The sequence below is a fragment of the Microcaecilia unicolor genome, chromosome 8 (genome assembly GCF_901765095.1).
Source record: "Microcaecilia unicolor chromosome 8, aMicUni1.1, whole genome shotgun sequence".
NCBI lineage: Eukaryota > Metazoa > Chordata > Amphibia > Gymnophiona > Siphonopidae > Microcaecilia > Microcaecilia unicolor.
The window spans coordinates 19,349,169-19,376,947 of NC_044038.1; the positions used below are offsets into that span (position 1 = coordinate 19,349,169).

The following is a 27,779-nucleotide window of genomic DNA, read 5'->3' on the forward strand; positions in this document are numbered from 1 at the left end:
GCCACCTCATCCCCACCTGCCTGCTGCTTACTCCCCCACCACCTGCCCGTTGCTACCACCGCACCCCCGCCTGGTTCAATATTTCTCCCCTCGGCAGTGTTCGGCTGCGGGCAGCATCAACAAAGAAGCAACTTACCTGTGACTGGCCTCCGAAGTGTTTCCTCTGCTGTGTGTCCCATAGGAAGTTGCGTCAGAGGAGGTGGGACAAAGCGGAGGGAACATGTCCGAGGCCAGCTGGAGGCAGGTTGCTTTCTTTTTTGATGCTGCCAGTAGTTTGCAGGAACGCTACTGAGGGGAGGACGCTTATGGCTGGGCCCCCCCCCCTCTTGGTGGCCTTGCCCTTGGCACATACTCCCTGGTTCTGTTAAAATGCTTCCTATCACCCATGCAGCTGTAAGGTCATTGCACAGTGGCAGAATATTTTTTATTTATTTATTTTATTTTTGTTACATTTGGACCCCGCACTTTCCCACTCATGGCAGGCTCAATGCGGCTTACATATTGTATACAGGTACTTATTTGTACCTGGGACAATGGAGGGTTAAGTGACTTGCCCAGAGTCACAAGGAGCTGCCTGTGCCGGGAATCGAACTCAGTTCCTCAGTTCCCCGGGACCAAAGTCCACCACCCTAACCACTAGGCCACTCCTCCACTGTTGCTACTATTTGAGATTCTACATGGAATGTTGCTATTCCACTAGCAACATTCCACGTAGAAGTCGGCCCTTGCAGATCACCAATGTGGCCACGCAGGCTTCTGCTTCTGTGAGTCTGACCCTGCACGTACGTGCAGGACGTCAGACTCACAGAAACAGAAGCCTGCGCAGCCTTCTACATGGAATAGCAACATTCCATGTAGAATCTCCAATAGTAGCAACATTCCATGTAGAATCTCCAATAGTATCTATTTTATTTTGGTTACATTTGTACCCTGCGCTTTCCCACTCATGGCAGGCTCAATGCGGCTTACATGGGACAATGGAAGGTTAAGTGACTTGCCCAAAGTCACAAGGAGCTGCCTGTGCCTGAAGTGGGAAACGAACTCAGTTCCTCAGTTCCCCAGGACCAAAGTCCACCACCCTAACCACTAGGCCACTCCTCCACTGTTGCTACTATTTGAGATTCTACATGGAATGTTGCTATTCCATGTAGAAGGCTGCGCAGGCTTCTGTTTCTGTGAGTCTGATGTCCTGCACGTACGTGCAGGGTCAGTCTCACAGAAGCAGAAGCCTGCGTGGCCACATTGGTGATCTGCAAGGGCCGACTTCTACGTGGAATGTTGCTAGTGGAATAGCAACATTCCATGTAGAATCTCAAATAGTAGCAACAGTGGAGGTGTGGTTAGGGTGGTGGACTTTGGTCCCGGGGAACTGAGGAACTGAGTTCGATTCCCGGCACAGGCAGCTCCTTATGACTCTGGGCAAGTCACTTAACCCTCCATTGCCCCATGTAAGCCGCATTGAGCCTGCCATGAGTGGGAAAGCGCAGGGTACAAATGTAACCAAAATAAAATAGATACTATTGGAGATTCTACATGGAATGTTGCTACTATTGGAGATTCTACATGGAATGTTGCTATTCCATGTAGAAGGCCGCGCAGGCTTCTGCGAGTCTGACGTCCTGCATGTACGTACGGGCAGGACGTCAGATTCACAGAAGCAGAAGCCTGCGCAGCCTTCTACATGGAATGTTGCTAGTGGAATAGCAACATTCCATGTAGAATCTCCAACAGTAGCAACATTCCATGTAGAATCTCCAATAGTATCTATTTTATTTTTGTTACATTTGTCCCCTGCGCTTTCCCACTCATGGCAGGCTCAATGCGGCTTACATGGGGCAATGGAGGGTTAAGTGACTTGCCCAGAGTCACAAGGAGCTGCCTGTGCCTGAAGTGGGAATTGAACTCAGTTCCTCAGGACCAAAGTCCACCACCCTAACCACTAGGCCACTCCTCCTCCTATACAGAGATGTGCTCTCATATTATAAAGGTAGTTAAAATGGTAAAGGAAACATCTGAATGAACAGCACAGAGTGATTCACTACACTCGCCCACATGCACGCAGAGACAGACATATGCAGGGATGTGCTTCATATTGTAAAGCTAGTAAAAGTGGTAGACGAAACGAATGAACAGCATAGAGTGATACACACCAGTGGCGTAGCCACAGGTGGACTTGGGTGGGCCAGGGCCCACCCGTTTATGGCTCAGGCCCACCCAACAGTAGCACATATTTAGTGGTAACTGGTGGGGATCCCAAGCTCCGCCAACTGAAGATTTCCCCCTGATGGTAACGAAAATGCTACTCTCCACAACACTGGCACCTGCGCATGCTCCGTTTTCAGTGCATGCCTGCTGCCAAGTTGGAAAGAAGCGTTTTCCCACCAGCTGAGATAAATTTTTTTGGAGGGGGGGGGGGGGGAGAACACTTGGTGCCCACCCAATTCTTGCCTAAGCCCACCCAAAATCTGTTGTCTGGCTACGCCCCTGAATACACACACACAGAGACAGACACACACACACACACATTTGCAGGGATGTGCTCTCATATTGTAAAGCTAGTTAATGTGGTAGAGGAAACACCTGAATGAACAGATATAGAACAGAGTGACGCACAGACGCAGGCGGGTCATGTAATTTTGTGTACATGCAGAGGGAGTGGAGATTGTTTAGGCTGAGCATTCCCTGGGGCTTTGTAGGGTTAGAGTTTACAGTTTACATATTAGAGAGACAGTTTTTGTATTTAACTTGGCAGTGACTCTTGACCCTTATCCCATTCTTGCAGTCGGTGGCCGTGCATTTCCTGATGCCTTGGTAACTGTCGCTGCACAGAACTCCCTTACATGAATTCTTTCCGAGACATCTGTGATTATACCTTTTAACTTTAATCTTTCTTCTGAAGGATTATAGATCATTTTGTCTGTTTAAAGTTATGCACTAGAATAGACCCTTTTCCCTCTTTCCCTAGAGTATATTTAGCATAATTTAGCATAATGATAGCGGGGATGGGACGACTTCCCTATGAAGAAAGACTAAGGAGGCTAGGGCTTTTCAGCTTGGAGAAGAGACGGCTGAGGGGAGACATGATAGAGGTATATAAAATAATGAGTGGAGTGGAACAGGTGGATGTGAAGCATCTGTTCACGCTTTCCAAAAATACTAGGACTAGGGGGCATGTGATGAAATTACAGTGTAGTAAATTTAAAACAAATCGGAGAAAATTTTTCTTCACCCAACGTGTAATTAAACTCTGGAATTCGTTGCCGGAGAAAGTGGTGAAGGCGGTTAGCTTAGCAGAGTTTCAAAAAGGGGTTGGACGGTTTCCTAAAGGACAAGTCCATACACCGCTACTAAACGGACTTGGAAAACTCCAAAATTCCAAGAATAACATGTATAGAATGTTTGTACGTTTGGGAAGCTTGCCAGGTGCCCTTGGCCTGGATTGGCCGCTGTCGTGGACAGGATTGCTGGGCTCGATGGACCCTTGGTCTTTTCCCAGTGTGGCATTACTTATGTACTTATGTCCTCTACTTGGCTCACTTTTATTACATAGAGCAGTGATTTAACCTATTGTGATGTCATAGTGGCTCATTCCACCAATAAGAGCCAACCTCATTAGTGATGTCACAATGGCTTGATTGTATAGAATGTTTGTACGTTTGGGAAGCTTGCCAGGTGCCCTTGGCCTGGATTGGCTGCTGTCGTGGACAGGATGCTGGGCTTGATGGACCCTTGGTCTTTTCCCAGTGTGGCATTACTTATGTACTTATGTCCTCTACTTGGCTCACTTTTATTACATAGAGCAGTGATTTAACCTATTGTGATGTCATAGTGGCTCATTCCACCAATAAGAGCCAACCTCATTAGTGATGTCACAATGGCTTGATTGTATAGAATGTTTGTACGTTTGGGAAACTTGCCAGGTGCCCTTGGCCTGGATTGGCCGCTGTCGTGGACAGGATGCTGGGCTTGATGGACCCTTGGTCTTTTCCCAGTGTGGCATTACTTATGTACTTATGTCCTCTACTTGGCTCACTTTTATTACATAGAGCAGTGATTTAACCTATTGTGATGTCATAGTGGCTCATTCCACCAATAAGAGCCAACCTCATTAGTGATGTCACAATGGCTTGATTGTATAGAATGTTTGTATGTTTGGGAAGCTTGCCAGGTGCCCTTGGCCTGGATTGGCCGCTGTCGTGGACAGGATGCTGGGCTCGATGGACCCTTGGTCTTTTCCCAGTATGGCATTACTTATGTACTTATGTACTTATAATCAAACATGTCCTTAAAGATAATCCACTCCACATTATGTTAATTCATCAGATTCAGTCTAGACCTCATTAATTTGGCTTTTTATTTCCTTTATTTAAACGTTTCAATTACCACCTCCCTCATTCACAATTTCTACTTACCGTACTTTCCCCAAGATCCAAAGTGATCTTCCCTTCGGCCTAGTAGATTCTGGAACAATCCAAAGTTGGGCACTCCTGAAGGATGAAGGGAGAGTCCAGGTGGGAGGCGAGACATCGACTGAGAGGACATGAAATCAGGAGAGAGAAATGAGGTGCTGGCGAGCTGATGAACGAGATGAAAAGTTCTGTGGCTAAATACTTTTGTTTATATTTTTCAGAAACTTCAACTCCCTCCGTAAAGAAAATGTTTATGACAACAACCACTTGGTAAGTGTTTTAGGAGGTTCTCTGATGTCATGTGATTTGGGAGAGGTCCTGGGACACTCAGTTCAGTCTGTTGCTTTTATCATGGTTTTTTTTTTTTGCATCTTCATGTGGTAATTGTTTATCCAATCTGTTATTTTATTGTTGCTTTTGATTTGACTGTACATCGTCCTGAGCTCCAGGTTGTTGAAGGCCTATAAAAAGCTTGGTTGTTTTTATGTTGGGGTATCTTATTGGTAGCAGATTAGGTTTTCATCTGGTAGAAGCTTCGTTTTACATAAAACGTTGAGATCGGCCTTGAGATGTCTCGACTCCCCCTTCTTTTACAAAAGGGAAATGGAACTTGATATACTGCATTTCTGTGGTTTTTGTACCTGGAGTAATGGAGGGTTAAGTGACTTGCCCAAGGTCACAAGGAGCTGCAGTGGGAATTGAACCCAGTTCCCCAGGATCAAAGTCCGCTGCACTAACCACTAGGCTACTCCTCCACTAGCAACTTGTACCTGGGGCAATGGAGGGTTAAGTGACTTGCCCAGAGTCACAAGGAGCTGCAGTGGGAATTGAACCCAGTTCCCCAGGATCAAAGTCCGCTGCACTAACCACTAGGCTACTCCTCCACTAGCAACTTGTACCTGGAGCAATGGAGGGTTAAGTGACTTGCCCAAGGTCACAAGGAGCTGCAGTGGGAATCGAGACCAGTTCCCCAGGATCAAAGTCCGCTGCACTAACCACTAGGCTACTCCTCCACTAGCAACTTGTACCTGGGGCAATGGAGGGTTAAGTGACTTGCCCAGAGTCACAAGGAGCTGCAGTGGGAATTGAACCCAGTTCCCCAGGATCAAAGTCCACTGCACTAACCACTAGGCTACTCCTCCACTTACAAAAGGCTTTTACAAACGTAGAACTTGTAAAGTACATAAAAAGTGATGTAGAAATGTATGTGTAATTTGTCTTCACGCACAGTGGGAGGAGCCATTTTACAAATATAGATGTGTATTGTAAGTGCCAATCATTGACTAGAGAAGCTGAGAAATTTTTAAAAAATTGGAGGTGGAAATTAAAAGGGGGGGGGGGGCAGAGGTTAAGGTGTGGCTCCAAATTTTGCCAATTCCTGATCAGAGCGTTATTCTTTCTTTAAAGGCTTATGCTTTCTCTGAAGCAAATATTGAGTGCAGTGATCTGGAGGCACGGTATCTTTAGTTAGGATATCCATTAGTTATTTCATGTGCAGATAACTTTATTGGCAAGACAATATTTGTTGCCAAAATTATACAAGTAACAGTTATGTTAAAAAAAAAAATAGACGGACGCAGAGTATATTAAGTGTTTGTTTTGTAAATATGTCCATGGGCAAGATGTTCTTGGTTTTCAACAAATTAGAAAGAATCGGGTTTCCTAATTTCAGGAGATACTCCAGGTTCTCCACGTTTGTTAGTAAAGCTCTTGAGATAGCTTTGGGGCTCATCAGCCCTTTGTGAGACCCTGGAGTGAAATCTTCTTCCACTGTAAATTTAGGGCCCCACGTTTTGCCTGCAGTGATGTTTAAGGCGCTGACTGCAGAATTTGACCCAAATATTCAGTGCTGGGCCTGATCTACATAGTGCTGCGGTGGTCTCCCTGGATTTTCAGTAGCCACTGCCTGGTTATCTCCTACTGAGTATCAGCCCCTTAGACTCCAAATTAACAGGAGGACTTGTGTTTTCCTTTCCTTTTGTTGTGTAGCATTCTGTAAACAAAACACTAATTTATCCCTTGCTTGGAGTAACTTCTGGATTCATAGTAATTATCTGTGGTGAACTCGGTATGTTTTATTCCAGTCTTGATATACCGCTTTTGTTGATGGGCAGTTCAAAATGGTTTATGAATAAAATCAATAATAGAGAAATGAATGCAGTGATGTGACCTTCAGGTCTGGCAGAATTCTGGCTGGCTTAGAGTGAAATCTCTTCCAGTATTGGTTCAGAACGTGCATTCTACCCTACTGAAAACATTGTTCAGATGGTCCTTGCTGAGGGTCTGCTCCATGCTGGGGGTGTGAAACTGCCATCCTCTGACCTTTGGCAAATGGAATTCACAGAGTGTTACTGGCCGCACAAAAACTGTCCCTTCAGGCTGTTACAGAAGTATCCTTAGTTGCCTAGGGATTTCCCTTTCCTTAGCTCTTATCCATTTCAAGTATTACCTGGGTACATCTTCCCTGTGGCAGTGGGTCGAGGGGTTGGGTGGGGGTATAATCAGTGCATTTTTTCTAGCGAAAAAGATGCCGGTACTCAAATGCCAGGCCACCCTTCAGGGGTGGGGTGATCACTGAGGGACCCTCCCCACAATAGCCAGGCCCCCTGCAACCAGTCTCAGAATTGATGACAAGGCAGAATTTGTATGTAGAGCCTGAGCTGTTTCATTAAAATATGAGGTCCATGGGTTAATTTTAGCAGACAACAGAAAAGGTGCCGGTACTCAGTACCCCCGAGTACCCCCTCAAAAAATTCCCTGGGTATAATTAAGTAACACAACACACAAATGGACTAGCAGTTCACCGAGTCACGAGGAAAAGGGCTCGGACATCACCCGGAAGTTCCCCATTCAAATCTTTATGGGTCAAAGCTCAAACCTGACTGTGATAATTTTAATCAAATCTCCATCCTTGTTTATATGGGTTTTTTTTCTTTCCTTTCCAATTTTAAATTACCAAATGAAACTTCAAAAAGGAAAACTCAGTCATCCGTGTCCACATGCAGCTCAACAATGGCAGCTTATATTGCATTATTGCAGCGACACTTATCTGGACCTGTTAAGGCCCGACAGACACACCTTTTGCTAATGCTTCTTCAAAGGGTAAGAACCAGCAGTCGCCTTCCAAACAACAGAGCTCATTTTGCTCATATCTATATTGTTGAGCTGCAGACGGACACTGAGGTTTGAGCTTTGACCCATAAAGATTTGAATGGGGAACTTCCGGGTGATGTCTGAGACCTTTTCCTCCTGACTCAGTGAACTGCTAGTCCATTCATGTGTTTTTTTGACATTTTTTGTGGACTTAGCCTATTTTTTTTGAATTAAGTGGTATAATTAAGTAGACACACCAAATTCTGATTAGGACAGAGGTTTGCTATTCGAGGTTCAGAAAACTGGTTAAATGTAATTATTGATGATAATTTGTACTCTTTTATGTGTTATGTAATTCACTAGATGAGGCTAGTCTTCTTAATTGTTATTCATGCAGAGAGATTTTGGTTTGCAGTGGAATATAAGCATTTATTGTATTGTATTGATTAGTAAAGGCAGAAAAGAAATACAAGCTTCACATAGGTTTGATTGTTCAAAATAGAAGTTGATTTACTGATAATTTTTTGAAAAAATCAGAATCAACAGAAGGCCAAAAGACTTATCCTTGGTACAGTTCAAACTCCTGAATCTTAGAAACAAGAGAGAAAACTCTGGTAATCGGTGAACTCTGTAGATCCTCAGATCTTATATTCAATGAATGACTCCCTTCAGGTTAGGACAGACGCTAGGGATGGACATTCATTTGCAACGATACGGGTAATGTCAATGACATGCCATGTCGTTATGAAACCAAAATGAGCTGAAGAAACATGAAAATTAATGATTTATTGTCTGCCCATAATAGTTCACACTCTTTTCAAGAGAGTACGTACTACTTGCAAAGAAGGATGGCCATTGCGCTCATGTGTACATAGTGCACGCTCAACGACTTTGCTTCCGTGATGTAAAAATGGCCAAATAAAAACAAATAAAATGAACATTCCTGAAAACGACATGGGAAACGATACAGAATGAACATTTTCTGACTGCCCATCCCTAAAAGGCACCTGCTTCATGGAACACTCAGCTGCTCCTTTCTTGGTTGACTCGCTCCTCACAGCAATCACTCCTGTTGGTCTTCTTTTCCATACATTTCTTCAGGGAACTTCTTTGGTGCCTTCTCCTAAGCCAAGGGACCTCCTGGAACCTACAGACCTACTTGCACGTGTGTGGGTGCTCCTCTGAGCCCCAGCATACATTAGGAAGGATGGAGTAGAAAGACCACGCCCCAACTCAAATTGAGAGTTGACAAACTTCCTCCTTCCCAGACACCTGTTCTTGGAGTTGTCATGAACTTCTTTTCCTACTGTTAGCTCATTGTTAGCAGAGTCTACAATTAAAATCTGAAGATCTTTTAGGAAGGATAAACTGGTGGATTCATTACTCAAGAAAGGAATGACTGCACTGTCCAAGGTTATTGAAAAGAACTCTGAGCACAAATACTGCAGCTACTTGGGGAGCAATGGAGCTAGTCAAGAAAGTTAGCAAGCTGTGGTGAATGTGACGGTAGATATAGTTTTAGTAGTGCAAAAATAAGGCTTCAACGCTCCAACATCTTAGCTTCGGAAGAACGATTGCGAGTAAACTAAAGCCAAACAGGACTTCAAAATAGGAATCTCTTTGTATCTCATAGTCTTGTATCCTGCAAGTCTTGGTACTGCAGTGGCATGGACAGAATTTGGTGCTATTGTTTCCCAAGTGATGAGAGAGGGTCAGAGATGAACAGTGAAAAGAGGACAGGATTATAAGGAGGAAAAAGGGATAGGAGGCTGCAAGTCCTAGTTTCTTGAACTGTCTGTATTCTCAGAGTAGCTGTTTTGGCTTTGAGAGTGGAAGACCTGTGGGCATGTTTGGGGACAGTTCTGTAAAATTCCCTTGTTTGCAGAACTTGGCTTGTTCTGTCTCGAGGTAGGGGTCAGTTGTGAAAAGTTGCATGGAGCCAGACCACCCACCTTCTCGCTCAGGAAAGAATTCAGATGCTGTCTCTGGAAAACTGAACTATTTTCCTGCTCTGCCCTGAATCTGCAGCTGTTCAGCTTTAGTTGCTAGCTGAAGTGCTGGCACCGGACCATAGAAGACCTCCTGCTGTTTGGATTGGGTCCATGGCCTACAGACTCCCACTCCATGTTCACATCATTAAGCAACAAACTGCAGCGTCTTTGAACACGATCACGCTGAGCTGGAGGATGCAGAAAGGCACAGTGGACGCTTTATGCTCCTTTGTGGATAAAGGCCCTGACTGCTTCTGAAAAGGGTTATTTGTTGGGAAATAAAAGAGGCTGGGGAGGAGGAAGTAAATACCAAAGTCCAGCAGTAGGAATGATGGTGTAACTTTGGAGCTCATTTTTGTTATGATTTTATTGGCCGAGTTGTGGAAGACATTTTACTTAAAAGGCTGGCTGGCACATCCCAAATATTGTGGTTTTGGGGAGGGTGATAGTGTGGCAAGTAAAGAGAGAGGTTGGTGTTAAGACCCTCTATGTTGCATTCACCTACGTCTTCTATTTTTTTTTCCTTTCATGCCTGTTTATCATGTGCTGCTTTCAACATTATGTCACAACAAAAGGGTCCGAGATGTCCAATGGCTTCTGCAGGCAGGATTGTGTTTTGTATGAAGAAATGGCATTGCCTTCATTTTCCCTTGAATGACTTCATTCTTCTAAGTTTTTTTTAGTGAGAACTGATTCTTTCCTGTCTCTTTAAGTTCCTTTGTTGTCCTCTGTTAGTGAGTGAAAAACCTTTTGGAAATCTGTTGGACCACTGGATAAGCAATAGGGAGGGGGAGGGCACCCTACCAACTTTTCTGCAGCCCGCACTCATCTGTCATATACACAGCAGCGCATAGAAGCAGATTAGAGAGGAATTATTCCCCATGCTTTTGTTCCAAACACTGCTGAAAAACTTTGCACTGAGTTGAAATTAATGTAACCCCTTCCTCTTTTTTTTGTAGTTATAGATAGAGGTTAAAGACTACAGGAAAGTAATTACACCAACTGCAGTGGATGGTACCAGCAATAACATAGTAACAGATGACTGCAGAAAAAGACCTGCACGGTCCATCCAGTCTGCCCAACAAGACAACTCATGTGTGCTACTTTTTGTGTATACCCTACTTTGATTTGTACCTGTGCTCTTCAGGGCACAGACCGTATAAGTCTGCCCAGCACTAGCCACGCCTCCCATCCACCGGCTCTGGCATAGACCGTATAAGTCTGCCCAGCACTATCCCCGCCTCCCACCACCGGCTTTGGAACAGACCGTATAAGTCTGCCCAGCGCTATCCCTGCCTCCCAACCTCCAGTCCCGCCTCCCACCACTGTGGGAAAACTTTAGGCCTGGGGGAGGAGGGCGATCTGGCTGCGATGTATGTTACCCTATTGATCGCTAGGGTTGATTTGGCTGATCTGGTTGGCTAGGTGGGTGTCCCCCTTCCTCCCTCACTGTTCCATGCTCATCCCTCCTTGAAGCTGTGTGCTTGGTTGAAGAAGATGACCTTCTCGATAGAAGAAATACCGTTCGGTCAAGGGTATACCAGTAGTTGTTTTCCCCTGCCAGAACCTCCAAATAAGCTCAAGGCGTGGGGGAAGATGTGAGGACAGTCTGGCTGCGATGTATGTTACCCCATTGATCGCTAGGGTTAATTTGGCTGATCTTGCTGGCAAGGTGGGTGTCCCCTTCCTTCCTCACTGCTCCATGCTTGTCCCTCCTGAAGTTGTGCGCTCGGTCGAAAAAGATGACCTTTCTGGTAGAAATAGTACCGTTCTTCAGTCAAGGGTATACCAGTAGTTACTCTCCCCTGCTAGAACTTCTATGGATCCTATTTTGCACCCATTTAAAAACATTTCAGAATGCAAATATTTATTTTAAACAGGAGGAGCTTATTGGGAGCGTCAAAATTAAACAGTAACCTAGTAGGAAAAAGGATGAGCGTGGTGTAGATAAAATCTAAAGTATGGTTTGTTTGGCTTCTCCAACCAAAAATATGTTACACGGTGCTGCTGTTATATCGCTACTTCTGAGCCTTCCCATTCCTGAAAAGTTCTAACATACAAGTCTTTCCACTAAGTAGCTTCCCACTATTCCAGAACCTGTGGGATAGTTGTGTCCATCAACCAGTAGGTGAAGATAGGTCTCAGTTCAGTTTTCAGTTCTCTATCTCTCTTGCCATTTAGTCCAGCTCCTCAGTATTTTCAGTCTCCAGCAGGTGGATGGACATACTTTTCAGTCTGTGGTTCTGAGTGATTTGCTCCTGGTCCAGTTTGTCAGCCGGTCCCAGTTGAGTTTTGCGGGTGGCTTTGAGTCTGCAGAGTCATATCTGGAAGTCTTCAGATCCCTGTCTGTGGTGCCTCATGAATTTACTTCTTCCCTCCTTTAATCTCTCCCCTGTTTCTTGTGGAGCTCTTCCTTTCCAGCCTAAAAAAAAAAAAAAGAAAGGAGAAGGAAAGATGTTTACTGGAGATTGTGGGACAGAGAATCAGTCTTGAGCCTTTGTTATCTGTGTTAACACTTGTGGAGACTATGAGCTTGGGGGAAGCATTCGGCAATGATAACTCCAACTAAAGTTTGGCTCTGAGCCACTTGGAGGGCTCCAAGTTCTACTTGGTGCAGCGGAGGGATCCTGACTCACCAGTTGGGACACATTCTGCTGCGCTGCTGACCGTTGTAGTGAAAGACAAGTCCCCTGGAGGCATGGTGTCCAGCTGTGGGACCTGTCAGCCGGCTTCCGTGCATTGCAGTGCTTGCAAGATGGGAATCCTGCAGAACGTGGAGGAAATAGTCGGTGGCAGTATGTCTTCGGATTTGGCACAGCATCTGAATATGTTGGAGTCTTCGGGCTGTCCAGCAGAGCCAGTGCACAGTTTGATGCAGGAGAGCGCTGGAATGGGCGCCATTTTGTTGAGCCCAACTGTCAGTGAGGAATAGCTTACGGCTTATCACATACGGAGCACAGCTACCATTTTACAGACTCAGGGCCCAATAGAACATTCAATTGCATTGGGATTTTTGTTTTCTCCAGAGGTTATATTGCTTTTACACCAGGCCCGCTGTGCCTCTGGCTCCAAAGAGATCTCATTTAGACCTCCAGGAGTGGGCAGATGAGGCTACCTCTGCTTCTCCCTCCTTATCAGTCTGTTCAGAGGAGCTGTCTTTGAAGAAGCTGTTAGAGAAGGGAGAGCTCCCTCTTCAGGAGGGGGATGATCTGAAAGTACTGAGGGCTGTTTCATAAAGAGGAGCTCAAGTCTCTTATTTCTGAGGCACTGGCAGAGCTTTCCATTGAGACTTCTGCTTCGGTGTCAGGAGTTCCATTTTGGGTGATCATGAGGAGTCTTAGAGGTCTTTCTAAGGCCTTCCCGATGCATCCAGTTATTCGGGACCTGATTACAGCAGTATAGGTCTCACCGGACATGGGGCTGAGAGAGGGAAGAGTCATGGCTCATTTCTACCTGTTAGTTCCAGAGGAGAAAGATAAATTGCAGCTTCCTAGGGTGGGCTCCTTGGATACAGTGGTGACTAAGAAGACCATTGACCTAAAAGACATAAGAACATAAGAGTAGCCATACTGGGTCAGGCCAATGGTCCATCTAGCCCAGTATCCTGTTTCCAACAGTGGCCAAGCCAGGTCACAAGTACCTGGCAGAATCCCAAATCGTGGCAACATTCCATGCGCCAAATCCCAGGGCAAGCAGCTGCTTCCCCATGTCTCTCTGCAGACTATGGACTTTTCCTCCAGAAACCTCCTATGAGCATCATCCTCACCACCTGGGGGTGCACGGAGAAGTCGAGCGGCTGTTGGCTCAGCCGGTCTCCTGCCCCGGAACATGAAGTAACATCAGAGGGAGCAGGGAACCGGCAGAGCCGACAGCCACTCGACTGCTCCATGCACCCCGTTGCTGCCTGCACCTGGGGCGGACTGCCCCCACCGGCCCCGCCCTTTGGTATGCTAGAGGACACAGCTGGAATATTGGGAAGGGCTAATGAAAAGAAAATGATCAGGTAAGACCTAGTTTCTCCTTACATTAATAAACATCCTGAACATGTCCTGTGGATGTTGGCCTCTGGTTTTCTTCAGTACTGTTCTCCATAATCTCACTTTGTATAACATGCAGTACTATAAACTGTAAAAACATGACAGCTTGCCAGGCAGGAAATTCCAGGCACAATGGGAACCTATATGGGATACTCTGACCCCTAGAGGGAGAAGTTTCCTATTGAATTTATAATAAAAAACAAACAATTTTTGAACATTGTGGCCTTTAAAAGACGCAGGTTGAAGGGGGGGGGGGGGGGGGGGAACAAGATAAGGAAGGGATCAGCTTTAGATATAGGATTAAGGCTTACGAGACGCACAGATAACTTTTATTGTGTTGTAAAATAATTGAGATGAGGCTCCTCTTGACTCTGGGAATCATCAGAATAATCCAAGGGAGGGGGGAGGGGATGGAGAAGGGATAGGGTGGGGGGTAGTTCGGGATAATTAAGAGAGCACATATATGTTATGGTGATGTGACATTGGAAAGCACATTGACTATGGGAGTGGCTCACCCGGAGTTGGGGGGTCGCTAGATTATGTTAAATGTATCTTCATTTTGTTGATTAGAGTATGGAGTTGTGATTCTTTACTGTTGCAAGTTCATATGTTTGACAAACTGGTTACACTAGTCAAATGAATAGAGCGGTTATTAATTATAGCGATAAGATAAGGAACCATTAACATATGTTAGAAGTTGTGGGGAGGGGGAAATATAAAAATTTTGATGTTACAGTTATTGAAGTGTATAAAGTGAAAGTAGACTACAATGGATATATTAATGCTGTCAGTAGTGTTTATTATGCTGTTCGTCAATAAAAAATGATTGAACCATAAACTGTAAAAACATAATTATATCTTATCCGATAGTAGACGGGGGCACAGTGAACCTTTGTAACGCTGGACTTTAGCACGTTGACTTTTCCCGCGCCTCTGTGTCTGTGCTTCACGTTGGGATTTTTGGACTTTCCCTTCTGGATGTTTTCGATTTACAGGACAGATCATGGGCCTTGATTGTTTTGGTTTTACGTTGCTTCTCATAAATCTGCATTGGTTTAGCAGGGCAGGTGGATATCTTTTATATCCTGCAACACTGGTCTAAAACCATCCATTGTGGCTTACAATCCAACATTAATAAAATATACATTAGGACAAAACAAACATAATTAAAATATATCAATACAATGAAAAATATTCAAGATAATGTGAATCCTCCCTTCATAATCTTCTTTTGCTCGTCTTTCATCCCCCTTTACCTTTTCCAGTCCTCTCCCACCTGCCTTTTCTCATGCTTGGGTCCATGGGTGTAATAACTCCTTATTCCTCTCTTTGCTCCATTTCAGGCTTTCCGTGTTGCTGAGGAGCAGCTGGGGATTCCTGCTCTGTTGGATGCTGAAGATATGGTGAACCTGAAAGTACCAGACAGACTCAGCATCCTAACGTATGTGTCCCAGTACTACAACTACTTCCATGGGCGTTCGCCTAGTGAGTATTCTTGCTTACTGAATACTTTTCTTATGATTACCCTTCTTTGCTGAAGGCCATGAGCTCTCCGACTGTCCTGAGCCCCAGATCCATGTAGAAATGTCTGATAAGTGGTTCCTTATTCTCCTAGGGGCCCTTTTACTAAGCCATGTAGGCGCCTACGCGTGTCAAATTGGAGTTACTGCCTGGTTACCGCATGGCCCTCGCGGTAATTTCAATTTTGGCGCGCGACCGAAAAATATTTTTTACATTTCTGGCACACGTCAGCTACGCGCGCACCAAGTGACACTTGATGCTCATAGGTCATTACTGCCCGGTTACCGCGTGAGACCTTACCGCTAAGTCAGTGGCTGGCGGTAAGGTCTCAGACCCCAAAACGGATGCGCAGCAATTTTCATTTTGCCGCACGTCCATTTTCGACAAAAATTTTAAAAAGGCGTTTTTTTTTTTGTAGGTGCACTGAAAAATAATTCTGCGCGCGCTCAAAACACACGCCTACACTACCGCAGGCCATTTTTCAGCACACCTTAGTAAAAGGACCCCCTGCTGACTGAGAGGGGCTTCCCAGCTCTTCAGAATACTGCATTTCTCAGCTGCTTTCACCCGCACTATGGATGTTTTCCCCTTGAGTAATACTCCTCATGTATCTTGGATTCTTCCTCTTTTGTTGCCTCCCCAGAGCCATGGACACTAATGTGGATGGATTCCATCTGGTTTACTGTGTTTTCTTGATCATGGGTCCTTGTATGTATTCACATATACACTTCACATTCTTTCCCTAATGTTGTAAGAGTGAAGGGACAAAAATAGCTTTAAAGTAATGAGCTTGTTCCATTATGGATTCTTGCCAGTCTCTCCTCCTTCATCTCCTGCTTCTTTTTCCCCTTCTTCACTGACCTCAAGGGAATGGAGCTTGACTAAGGAAAAAAAAAGTCCCGTCCACGCTGGTGAAACTGTTCAGCACACTCCCAGTTCTGTTTATCACATAGGGACAGCTCCGTAATAAACGTGCCTTCTGTTGACAGCACGCACCATCCCCCTGCCAGATTCCATGCCGTTTGATCCCTGACCTTCTGTTCCTGTTTAGCTGATGACGTGTTCTTTACTGAGTCCAAGACTCCAGAGCAAACTACGAAGGGTGTCCCAGTCAGAAAAAAAAAAGTTAAAGATAATGAGGCCAATATTCAAACCACGGGAGGGAGCTCAGTTAACTCCCCGCAGTTAGCGGACAGCCAGGATATTCAATGCTGGACCGTTTCCGGTGACTGGCATTGAATATCCGGTTTATTTTTAACCAGTTTAAAGTTAACCGGCTAAATCGTTTTTCGAACATAGCTGGTTAACTTTAAACTGGCTAAAGATATACTAGCTAAAGTGGCCCAATGTGTCCGCTTACAATAGCCGGATATAAATTTGGGGATTGCTAGCTATATCGCACGATATAGCCGGTTATCTCCTAGACACTAACCGGCTATCCTCTACTGAATATTGCCAGATAGCTGGTTAAGTTCCATTTAACCGGCCAGGTTCCGTTCCTGTCTGGTTAAATGGTTTTGAATATCGGGGGGAGATTGATATTATCTGGAGTATAATGTGCACACGATGCTGCTTGGCAAAGTTGAGTGAAGAGATCTTAGCCTTTGACTTGGGTCTACCTACTGCTTTGCACTGTAAGCATGAACCTTATTAGGCTCAGCTGTACCAACTGCAGTGAACAGGGTCTTGACAAGATGATGTAGTGGCTGAGCTTAGCTGAGATTGGGAGGCGGGGCTGGTGTTTGGGTGGTGGGGCTAGTTCTGGGCAAGACTTCTACGGTCTGTGTCCTGAAAATGGGGCTAGTTCTGGGCAAGACTTCTACGGTCTGTGTCCTGAAAATGGCAGATACAAATCAAGGTAAGGTATACACAAGAAGCAGCACATACGAGTTTATCTTGTTGGGCAGACTAGATGGATCGTGCAGGTCTTTTTTTCTGCCGTCATCTACTATGTATGTTATATTCACTATATTGCTTTTGATTTTGTTCCATTCTGCTCTTTGTTTCTGCTTCTTTGGTTTTGTACTTTTAGTTTTGTCCACTGTCCTTACTGTCACCACTTGAGCAGTATCTATCCTTTTGTTCTTCCGTACCTTTGGTGTCTTGGCCTCTATCTATCTATCACCAATTATGTAACCTAGGTCACCTCTTTTCTCTTATTTTTATGATTTTATCAACTGCTTAGATATTTTATTCTGATTGGCGGTATATTATATCAAATAGAGATGACCATAACTATATCCTTATTCTCCTCTCTAAACTTCTGTGGCCCTGGCATGAGGCAGGCGGTCTGGGCTCCTCTCAGAGTGTCACCAGTGGCTTCTCTTCTGGCGAGACACAGCAAAGCCACCATCTCTCTCTGATGCCACTGTTTACAGTCGTGTAGGTGGTGGGGGCGAGGGGCTGGCGCTGAGAGGAAAGAGCTAGTTGTAAAAACAGCGTTTCCCAGAAAAGAGAATGAATAAGCAAGCAGGTGGCCTAGAAGATCTTTGAGAAGTTTGATTGAAACTTGGGAGGGGAAGATAAGTCAAAATAGGGGAGAATCAGGTTATTTGGGGGGGGGGAGGGGGGATTTGGTAGGGAGTACAAGTGAGTATTGGCAAAATGTATCTAATTAAGAGATTAAATGAGTCTCCTGCTTCTCTTCAGATCAGCACTGGATTTCTGCTCATCCTTTGTTGGTTGAGGGGCTCCTTATCTCCCTTTGGTCCGGCTCCTCTCCTCTCTTTTACCTCAGCAGGTGGGTCCTTTGATCTGCTGGCTTCTGCTTTTCTTGCCAACACATGCCTCCTCGTGTTCTCTTCCCTTTCCTATGGCAGGCAGTGAACTTCATGGGCTTGTCATGCATCTTCTTCCTTCATCCAAAAATTGATGGATGTTCCTCTCCTTCTGGCGGGGGGACTCGGGGGAGGTTGGCTTGGTCCTCTGATGTCAGTTTCTCTTTGGCTCCCAATTCCTATGTGTGTGGGTGGGTGGAAAATCCTTTTTTCCTTTTGTCTCTGGCTGCTGTAAGGCTGGGGTGGCAACCTTACTTCTCCTGCCCTGGGACCCTTCTCTGTGCTGGCCTTCCTCCTGTGCGGACCTCTCCTGGCTGGTGCTGTGGGAGGTGGGGAGGTCCCAGTGTTCTATCCTGCCGATAGAACTGTGTGGTCCCTTTATGGCTGCCAGGTGGGGATGGGGCTTCTCTCTGGTACAGCCCAACTGCCTTCCTGCCCTGGCCTCTACTTCCGTGGTTACAGCTGCTTCTGTCCTCTCTTGGCTGCTGGGACTGTAGCGGTTTCAGCTACTCCTGTAGCTATCATATTCTCTCTTCTCCTGCTCCTTTCCCATGGCAGCAAACTTCCTATGGGGTTCATGGACCTGGAACGCTGCTTCTCGAACTCTCTCTGCGCTGCCCTTCCCCAGGTAACAAAGCTTTTTTTGTTATTTTTCATTTTTTAACATCCTCTATTATCCTGTTTTCCCCTTCCTTCCCACTTTTGGTTTGTTCCTTTCATCTAGAAAAGAGGTGTGCTGTTCTCAGACATCTACTCCAGGCAAACCTTACCCTAGAACTTTGAACCTAACCTTTTGGCTCTCACTTCCCTTTCCTGGAAGCCTCGGGCAGTGACTGCTGGCACTTCTATCCATGTGACCTCTCCAGTGTATTAAGGACAGTCCTAATCTGAAGCCTGCAAGCTTATGGGCATGTCCCAGTGTGGGAAGGAGGAGGTTATTAAGCAAAGCCTTCAAAGAGGAATGAAGTCATTAGACAAATGGCATTGCAAACTGACTTTATCTATACAAATGCCATGCCAGAACATGAAGTTTAGAAAAAACATTCTCTGTACTGCGTGGAAAGACATCCATTCCTTATCACTTGAGTCATTCTGGGAAGGGTGTGACATGGTTTGTTGTAGGCAACAAATGATTATTTGTTTTAACGCTAGTCCGTTAAAAAGATGAGAAAATGCCTATTAAGCACAGAAATGAATGGTGCTATAGACCCTCTTCCCCACTCTTGATAGTTTATTAGGATTTATTTACTGTCTTTTTGAAAGAATTCACTCAAGACGGTTTACAGTAAGAATAAGCAATAGACAATTACAGCAGTAAAAATATTCAAAGAACAATACAAAATATGGCATAGAGGGGTATAATCGAACGAAAACGTCTATCTCCATGGGCGTTTATCTCCGAGAACGGGTCCGTGAAGGGGCGGACCGAACCGTATTTTCGAAAAAAATAGACGTCCATGTTTTATTCAACAATGTGTGAGCTGGGCGTTTTTGTTTTTCAGTGATAATGGAAAATGAAAGCGCCCAGCTCAAAAACGAATAAATCCAAGGCATTTGTTCGTGGGAGGGGCCAGGATTCGTAGTGCACTGGTCCCCCTCACATGCCAGGACACCAACCGGACACCCTAGGGGGCACTTTTACAAAACAAAAAAAAAGGTAAAAGAGCTCCCAGGTGCATAGCACCCTTCCCTTGTGTGTTGAGCCCCCCAAATCCCCCTCAAAACCCACTACCCACAAATCTACACCATTACTATAGCCCTAAGGGGTGAAGGGGGGCACCTACATGTGGGTACAGTGGGTTTGGGGGGGGTTGGATGACTAAGCATTAAGCAGCACAATTGTAACAGGTAGGGGGGGGATGGGCCTGGGTCCACCTGCCTGAAGTCCACTGCACCCCCTAACAACTGCTCCAGGGACCTGCATACTGCTGCCAGGGAGGTGGGTATGACATTTGAGGGTGAAAATAAAAAGTTGTGAAACATCATGTTTTGTGGTGAGAGAGGGTTAGTGACCACTGGGAGAGTCAGGGGAGGTCATCCCCGATTCCTTCCGGTGGTCATCTGGTCATTTAGGGCACTTTTTGGGGCCTTATTTGTGAAAAAACAGGGTCCAGGAAAAGTGTCCTAAATTCTAGCTAAAAACGCATACTTTTTTTCCATTATCGCTGAAATGTGCCCATCTCTGTTCGGCCGATAACCACGCCCCAGTTCTGCCTTCGCCACACCTCTGACACGCCCCCATCAACTTTGTCCGCATCCGCGACGGAGTGCAGTTGAAAACGTCCAAAATCGGCTTTCGCTTATACCGATTTAATCGTTTTTGGGAGATAAACTTCTATCTCCCGATTTGGGTCGCAATGAGGCATATTTTCAAAGCACTTAGCCTTCCAAAGTTCTATAGAAACCTATGGAACTTTGGAAGGCTAAGTGCTTTGAAAATACGCCTCAATATAGGCGTTTTTCTCTTTCGATTATAAGCTGGATAGTATACTAACAATGTCAACACAATATGTAATAGAACATTTTAATAGACAGCGTAGGGTATAAGCAAAGATGTGTGTGAGTGAGACTAAAAAGTTAGTTACTTCTTCCATTAAAGTCCTGGTTGAAGAGCCAAGCTTTCACCTGCTTCCTGAAGTAGAGGTAGTCTTGTGTTATGCGCAGCCTTTCAGGGAGTGCATTCCAGAGTGTGGGGGCTACTCTGGAGAAGGTTTGCCTTCGAGTATCACATCGTGTAATGTCTTTTGGAGAGAGTGTGGTTAAGGATACCCCTTGGGAGGTGTGTCATTGGAGGTGTGTAGAGGGTCATCCTGTTCTTCAAGTACTCGGGGGGCCATTTCCATTAGGGGCCTTGAAGATCAGACCTAGAGTTTTAAATTTAGACCTGTATTGTACTGGTAGGCAATGAAGTTTTTGCAAAACTGGTGTGATGTGGTCACATCACTTGCAACCTTCTATGAATCTTGCTGCAGCATTCTGAATCAACTGGAGCTGGTGCAGGCCCTTTGTAGTCAATACATAATGTTCTATTACGTATTGTGTTGACATTGTAAGTAGTATGCTATTCTTTGTATTGTTTTTTTGAATATTTTTACTTCTGTAATTGCATATTGGTTATGTTTGATCTATTCGTACTGTACACCGCCTTGAGTGAATTCTTTCAAAAAGGTGTTAAATAAATCCTAATAAATAAATAGACCCAGTCTTGATGTTAACATGGCATGCACAACTGTGATAAGATTTTCCTTCCTGATGTAAGGAGAGAGGCAGCGTATTTGTCACAAATAGTAGAAGCAGCTCTTGAAGATTGCTTGGATTTGGGGAATCAGAGTAAGAGTTGAATCTAACTATTCCAAGGTTCCTGACTTGTGATTTGAGGGGATGTTCGTACTTCCCAAAAGAGATTTTGATGTCTGGTGCATGCCTACTTGTGTTAGGGACCCAGGGAAGCTCGATTTTACTTGGGTTAAGGTAAAGTTTGTTGTGCTTAGCCCATTCTTGAATTGTTGTAAAGACAGATAATCAGTTTATTCGGGGCTGTAGGTAAATCAAGCTCAATAGGTATGAATAGCTGCACATCATCCATGTAGATGTAGAAGTGAGTGTCCATTCACCAAATCAGTTCAGCTAGTGGCTTGAGGTAGGTATTGAACAGAATGGGTGACAGTATCGCTCCTTGTGGTACCCCACAGATCAGTGCCAATGGTGGCGATGAGATGCTGCCAAACATGGATTGTTGCCGATCTGAACCACGCAAGTACTGTTCCATTGATACCTGTTTCTGCGAGTCGTGCTAGCATGATATCATGATCCACAGCGTCAAAAGCTGCTGAGAAATCTAGCAGTACTAACACTGAGGCAAATCCCTTGTCTTGGTTTCTGTGAAGATCATCTAGTAGGGATACGAGGACCGTTTCTGTTCCATAACCGGGTCTGAATCCAGATTGATAAGGATCTAGCCAGTTTCTCTCTTCTAGCCAATCCCTGAGTTGAACACAGACTGTTTGTTCTATAAGTTTCCCTAGAAATGTTGGATACTGGCTGATAACTTTCAAGTTTGACATGGTCAAGGTTGATTTTCTTTAGCAAAGGGTGAACCACTGACCTTTTTAATGCTGTTGATAGAGAGAGGAGTCGATAGTTTTAGTGACACCTTCTTTGAGGCCCATACTTTCCTGTTGCACTATCTTTGATGGGCAGGAGTCAAGGGAGCAGGTAGTTGGTCGAAGGTATCTTAGGATTTTGTCAAGGCTTGCCTCTTTTATTGGGTTAAATGTCCAATATGTCTCTGTCAGGAGGGGGGGGGGGGGGGGGTTGTGCACTCCTGGTTAACTAGTTGGAGGCTGGGTGGGATTGCCTGTAAATCCTGGTGGAGACTTTTAATTTTTGTTGGCAAAGTATGCAGCAAAATCATTGCAGATATGTAGATACTGATTATTACGTGTACCGCTCAATATTAATAGTTCTGCATGTGTTGAGTAGTGCTATAGATGTGATGGTACTTGAAGTAGTAGTAGAGATTTCTTGTATAGACTGAGTGCTCTTTTCCCTCTTTTCTGGAAATATTTCAGTTCCATAGTTACTGTTTTGGCTTTGTTTCCTGGGTCTTCCTTGGGTCCCCAGGTAGTTCTTAAAATGCAGTTACTCTTGGAGGAAGCTCAGCTTTCTGTGCTGTATATCCCCATTTTATAGTGTAGTCTAAAATCTACACAAGGGGAATGGTTATTCATTTGGTTCCATGTTGGTACGCATGTTTCATGAAGGAGAAACCCAAAGAGTTACAATATATAAAAATTCCATTCCAGTAATTACAGTTAATAAGAACTAGCAAAAATAAAACACCCATAGTTGCAATTATTAATAAACAAGCAAATCTATAACCAATAGAACCCCAAGCTTCATCCAACCATCACCCACCTCATCCCCTTTCATTTTCCCAGTACCTGCCTCTAAAGATCTTTTGTCCAAGCCTGCTCCATCCAGCACCATCAACATCCCCTCTCCAACACAATAACAAAATCCCCTCTGTACTTCTTCCAAACATCACCTCTCAGAATCTAAAATCCTCCACCTGCCCCGACCCATCCACACAAAAAAAATCCCACCCTACTTTTCCAAACCATCACCCCCAACATCTAAAATCGTCCATCTACCCAAGCCCAACTCTACATCCATTATAAAAAGGATGTCTGAATGAGGACAACATCCTTAACCAGTTTAAGAGGGCATTGTGGCAATGGAAGTAGGTTGCGTAACTTGCTGATCACTATAACCCAAGGTCAGCTAGATTTTCTCCAGTTTGCCTCTGATGCCACTTAAACAGAGAAGTACTAAGGGAATTATGTCTGTTTCACCACAGCTGTCTACACAACACAGCTCATTGAATTACTGGGACATTCACATTAGGTTCCCTGACACTTTCTTTCTTTGCATCAGTTCTCCACTGAGGTTAAATTGGTCTTCTGGGGTCTCAATGTTCCTCATATTTTTGAAATCCTTCTTGTTTGTTTAAGAAAGTGGTAATTTTTTAATTGCCTTATTCAAATTATAATTCTGCTCCATGCCCAGATCTCTTTGTAGGGAGTCTTCATTTCTTGGTAACTTTATTGTACCTATAAAATAATCATCCATTCTGCTGGTTGCTAGATGCTAAAGTGATATGATTCTATACGATTCCCTAATATGTCTGTTCCACATGAACCTCATTCTACCACAACATCACTGTGTAACTGTTTATACCGAAATTGGTGAACGCCTTTACGGTACTATGTAAGCCACATTGAGCCTGCAAATAGGTGGCAAAATGTGGGATACAACAAATAAATCCAATATTTTGTCTTTCAGTTGGAGGAATGGCTGCTGTCAAACGGCCTCCTTCAGAGTCTGGTGATGAGCCAGTGGGGAAGAAGGCCATTTCTGAAACCAGTAAGACAAGTCCCAAATCATCCAGAGCCCATCAGCCACCTACCAAGAAGACGAGCCCAGTGCTGTCAAAGCGCAACATGGTGACGGAACATTCTCCTGTGAGAACTGTAAGAAACTGGCCAGGACCTTCCAAAAGGGGCATTTATCTTGGGACTGTAGCTTTGAATGAGCTAAATGTTTGGCATCCTTGGAGAAGTTAAAGTTGCTTAGTGGAGGAGTAACGTAACGGTTAGAGAAGCAGGTTGCAAGCCAGAGTTCAAATCTTGCCATTTCTGCTGCCATTCTTTTTGACCTTGGGCAAGTCACTTCATTGTACAATGCCTCAGGTACAAATTGGATTGTGAACCCATTTGTGCATGGAAATAAATGGTGTACCAGAATGTAACTTGCCTTGAACTCAGCTTGGGAAAAGATGTGTAATAAATCTAAAAACCAAATCCATCGAAGAGGTAAAATGCCCCTTCTATGCCAGCAAAGGCCTTACTGTAGGTAGTGGTTAGGTAGTGATTCTGAAGGTTGTCTAGGTGAACAGCTGGAGCTGATTTCAGAAGTGTTGGTTACTGCATATGGGAACAGAGTTGTTCTGGGTCCTTCAAACAGTTATTTCAGCCGTTTCCCTCGCACTTGGGTTTATGTTATGCAGAAAATATGGGAAGAAGGTTCAGTAGGTTCCATTTGTTGATGGCCAAGACATCCCAGGGTATTGGGTGGTGGGTAGTCTGGATCTTGTTTATGTAATCCAGTATAAAAACAGGAAGACATTTCAAGTCCACCACAATTTCCAAACCAGTCAACTAAGTCTGGCTGGCATTTCTTTTCATTTGCTGAGTATGAATCTACAATGTTGTACCTATGCTGGCTAAATTCTGTTAACTAGTCAAAAATAAAGTGAGGCGTATAGTTTCTTAAGGTTTGGCTTTTGGTTTTCAGAGAAAAGTCCTGACGGAGAGCAATTACACAACTGGCACGCTCAGTAGCAGCTGTGCCATCTGCAAGAAGCACGTCCATCTGGTACAGAGGCATCTAGTTGATGGAAAACTCTACCACAGAAATTGCTTCAGGTAAAGCCCGACCTAGAGGAAGCAAATTGCACACGTCTTCAGGACTGTGTATTCAGTGATTTGCTAAACCTCCTTGAGGTAGTTTACAAATTTAATACTAAAAAGAGAGAACAGCATTAGTTTTTGCATCCTTGGTCTCAGAGGACCCTCAAGAGGACATGCCAGCTCCCCAAATGTCTGGTAAATAAAAAAAAAAAGTTTGAAGCCGGCTTTGACGTGAGATCTAGAGGCTTTGCTTCTGAAAGAGAGGGGCAAGGTATTCCAAAAGGAGAGAGCAAAGTCCCAAAATGCAGATCATCGTGCTAACTCTAAACAAACTTAGGCGGGAGAAGGTAGGAAAAACTAGTTAACATATTGTGAGGAAGCGAGGCATCTAGGAAGATATGGAATCAGCAAATTAGAAAGATAAGCAGGATAACCCAAGTAGGTCTCTCTGTGTACTAAGAGAAGAGTCTTACACTAGGTTCTTGAAATGACTGGAAACCAGTAAACTGACAAACTGGGATGTTTCATGTAGAGAGCAAGGTGGAGAAGACACAAGGCAGTCTACTTTGTCTCATGTGGCCTGTTGTCTCGGGAGTTGTAGGTCACTGCTTCAGCTGCTAGAATAGATTGTACCTTTGCCCTCCAGTATATTTATCATTGTATATAATGCATGTTCACTGTTTAGGCCAGTCTATGTTCAGGCTTGTGGGCTTCTTACAGAGATCTTAAGGGGGGGGGGGGGGGGGAGAGTCTCTCTCTGATTTCTTTGCAGTTTTGTATCACTGTACTTTTCCCTTTAAAATCTGAACCTTTCACAGGTAAGTTCCTTTATTATAGTGAATTATTAGTTAACTGGGAGGCTGATCTCGACCAGTATGTACCTTCCTCAGTGACTATGTCAGGTAACCGTAACTCTCTCTTGAACTGTTTAGGTGTGCAGAATGCAGCGGCACCCTGCTGCCTGGTACCTATACATCTGGCCCAAAACCTGGCACCCTTATCTGTACTAGACACCAATACAAAGCCAGTATGCCGGGTTCTGGAGCCACCAGTACTGGATCCAACAAGACAACTGTTAGTCAAAGCAGTCCTTCCTTTAGTCCCTCAAACTCTGGTCGCCTGAATGGGACAGGTTCTGGAAACACAGGTACGGGGACTGTGGTCTTCCACCAAAAGAACGTGGACTCTAAGAAGCCCCTAGAGGATTCTGTGAAAAGTTCTCAGCAAAACAAAAGCCCCATTTCTACCAGCAGTATTAACTCCAGTTCCTCCAGTCCACTTACTTCCAGGTGGTCTCCTGTGGGGCACAAGGTGGTTCAGAATGACAGCACTGTTCCCAAGCCTTGGACAACATCTGCTGCAAAAACACAAGCAGCACGAGAGAAGTTTTTCCAGTCCACCAGTAGTCCAACAGCACCGAATGACAATGTATCGGTGCCATCGGGTAAAGAACAGTCCAAAGCCACACATTTCATGGCGCCCAATAAAGCTGTCACTGGTACGAACAATTCTGGCATAGCAGCAGGGGCAAGTGAGAAGGACAAAGCACGGAATTTTCTACTGGGCGCTCTTCCAGTATCCTCATCTTCATCAACCAGTCCCAGTGGCACTACTTCCAATAGTGTGCAAGTCACTAGCAGGTGGGTGTTTATGCCAATCATATATTCCTGCTTAGATTTAGGAGAACATTCAAAAGTCAAAGGGATTATAAAACATATCCAGTGATTTTGAGTGAAGCTATCATCATGGGTTACCATTAAGATGTGTTATTTTACTGTTAACCCCAGTTATTAGTAACTAGGTCTTATTTCATAAAATGGGACCTGTGCTAAAATAGCACACTTAATAGTGGGCCACGTTTATAACTTCCCTCCTTAGTGTGAAGAGTTTGTCTCTAGTAACCAGAGTTGATATAGAGGCTCATTTTCAAAGCACTTAGCCTCCCAAAGTTCCATAGAAACCTATGGAACTTAGCCTCCCAAAGTGCTTTGAAAATATGCCTCATTGTGATGTCATAATGCCTCATTCCAGCAGTGCCTGGGAGCCAACCTCATCAGTGATGTCACAATGACTTGATTGCTCTATACTTGGCTCACTTCTGATATTGTGATGTCATAATGCCTTATTCCACCAATGCCTAAGAGCCAACCTCATCAGTGATGTCACAATGCCTTGATTGTTCTACACTTGGCTCACTTCTATTACATATAGCAGTGATGTAAATTTCTAGAGATATTTCTTCTTTCTTTAATTAAGGGGGAAATTATCATCATGGGCTACCATTAAGACCTGTTATTTTATTGTTAACCCCATTTATTAGTAACTAGGACTCATTGCATAGAATAGGACCTATGCTAAAATAGCATGAGTTATTGATAACTTCCCCCCTTAGACTCTAATCTTGCTCGTGGTTTTGTGTATCATTTCAGTCTGTAATGATTCTCTTGATCATATGTCTCTGATGGGGCCCTGAAACGTGTGTGCTTATCAGACAGGAACAAACAACTTTGCATCATGTTAATGCCTTTTGAGATCTACTGATCCTATCATCTCATTTGTCTTTTTGGGACTCTAGGTTCTCCCCCTCTGCTTCTTACATACAAACCACCAGTCCAAAAATGGAATCTCCCAAACCTGAGCAAACAGCAAAGCAAACTGGAAAGCCTGACAGATCTAGTGCTGTCACGGTGCAGAGGGCAGATGCTCAACCTGCAAAAGGCAAGTTACCGTTTTTGATTTCTCAGTGCTGGCTACTGTTGGGATTCTTTCAATAATGTTATTTCATAGGTAGCAACGAAGCTTCAACTGATGTGACCTCTGTCAGTGACTCATTAGTATTTGAGCTTTTTAAATGAACTCCATTGTAAATATGTATTACTATGATCTGATCTGAATATTTGACAGGAGGTAGGGTAATGTGTTATACATTTTTTTTTTTTTTTAAAGTTTAAATTTAAGTTTTATTGATTGTTATAACAAA

At 44.4% G+C, this 27,779-nt stretch overlaps 1 protein-coding gene across 2 annotated transcripts in view; it reads left to right on the forward strand.

The window, feature by feature from the left end:
• MICALL2 (MICAL like 2) overlaps window positions 1–27,779 on the forward strand; it is a 111,228-nt gene that overhangs the window by 24,456 nt on the left and 58,993 nt on the right. Inside the window, exons 2-7 of one of the 2 annotated variants that reach the window (XM_030211310.1) lie at window positions 4,631–4,679; window positions 14,874–15,015; window positions 23,673–23,860; window positions 24,684–24,814; window positions 25,732–26,439; window positions 27,375–27,517. In XM_030211310.1, the coding sequence (XP_030067170.1) occupies window positions 4,631–4,679; window positions 14,874–15,015; window positions 23,673–23,860; window positions 24,684–24,814; window positions 25,732–26,439; window positions 27,375–27,517 (1,361 nt within the window). Of the gene's footprint in view, window positions 1–4,630; window positions 4,680–9,874; window positions 9,936–14,873; window positions 15,016–23,672; window positions 23,861–24,683; window positions 24,815–25,731; window positions 26,440–27,374; window positions 27,518–27,779 lie in introns of those variants that run through there. The other variant, XM_030211311.1, reaches the window with a different exon arrangement.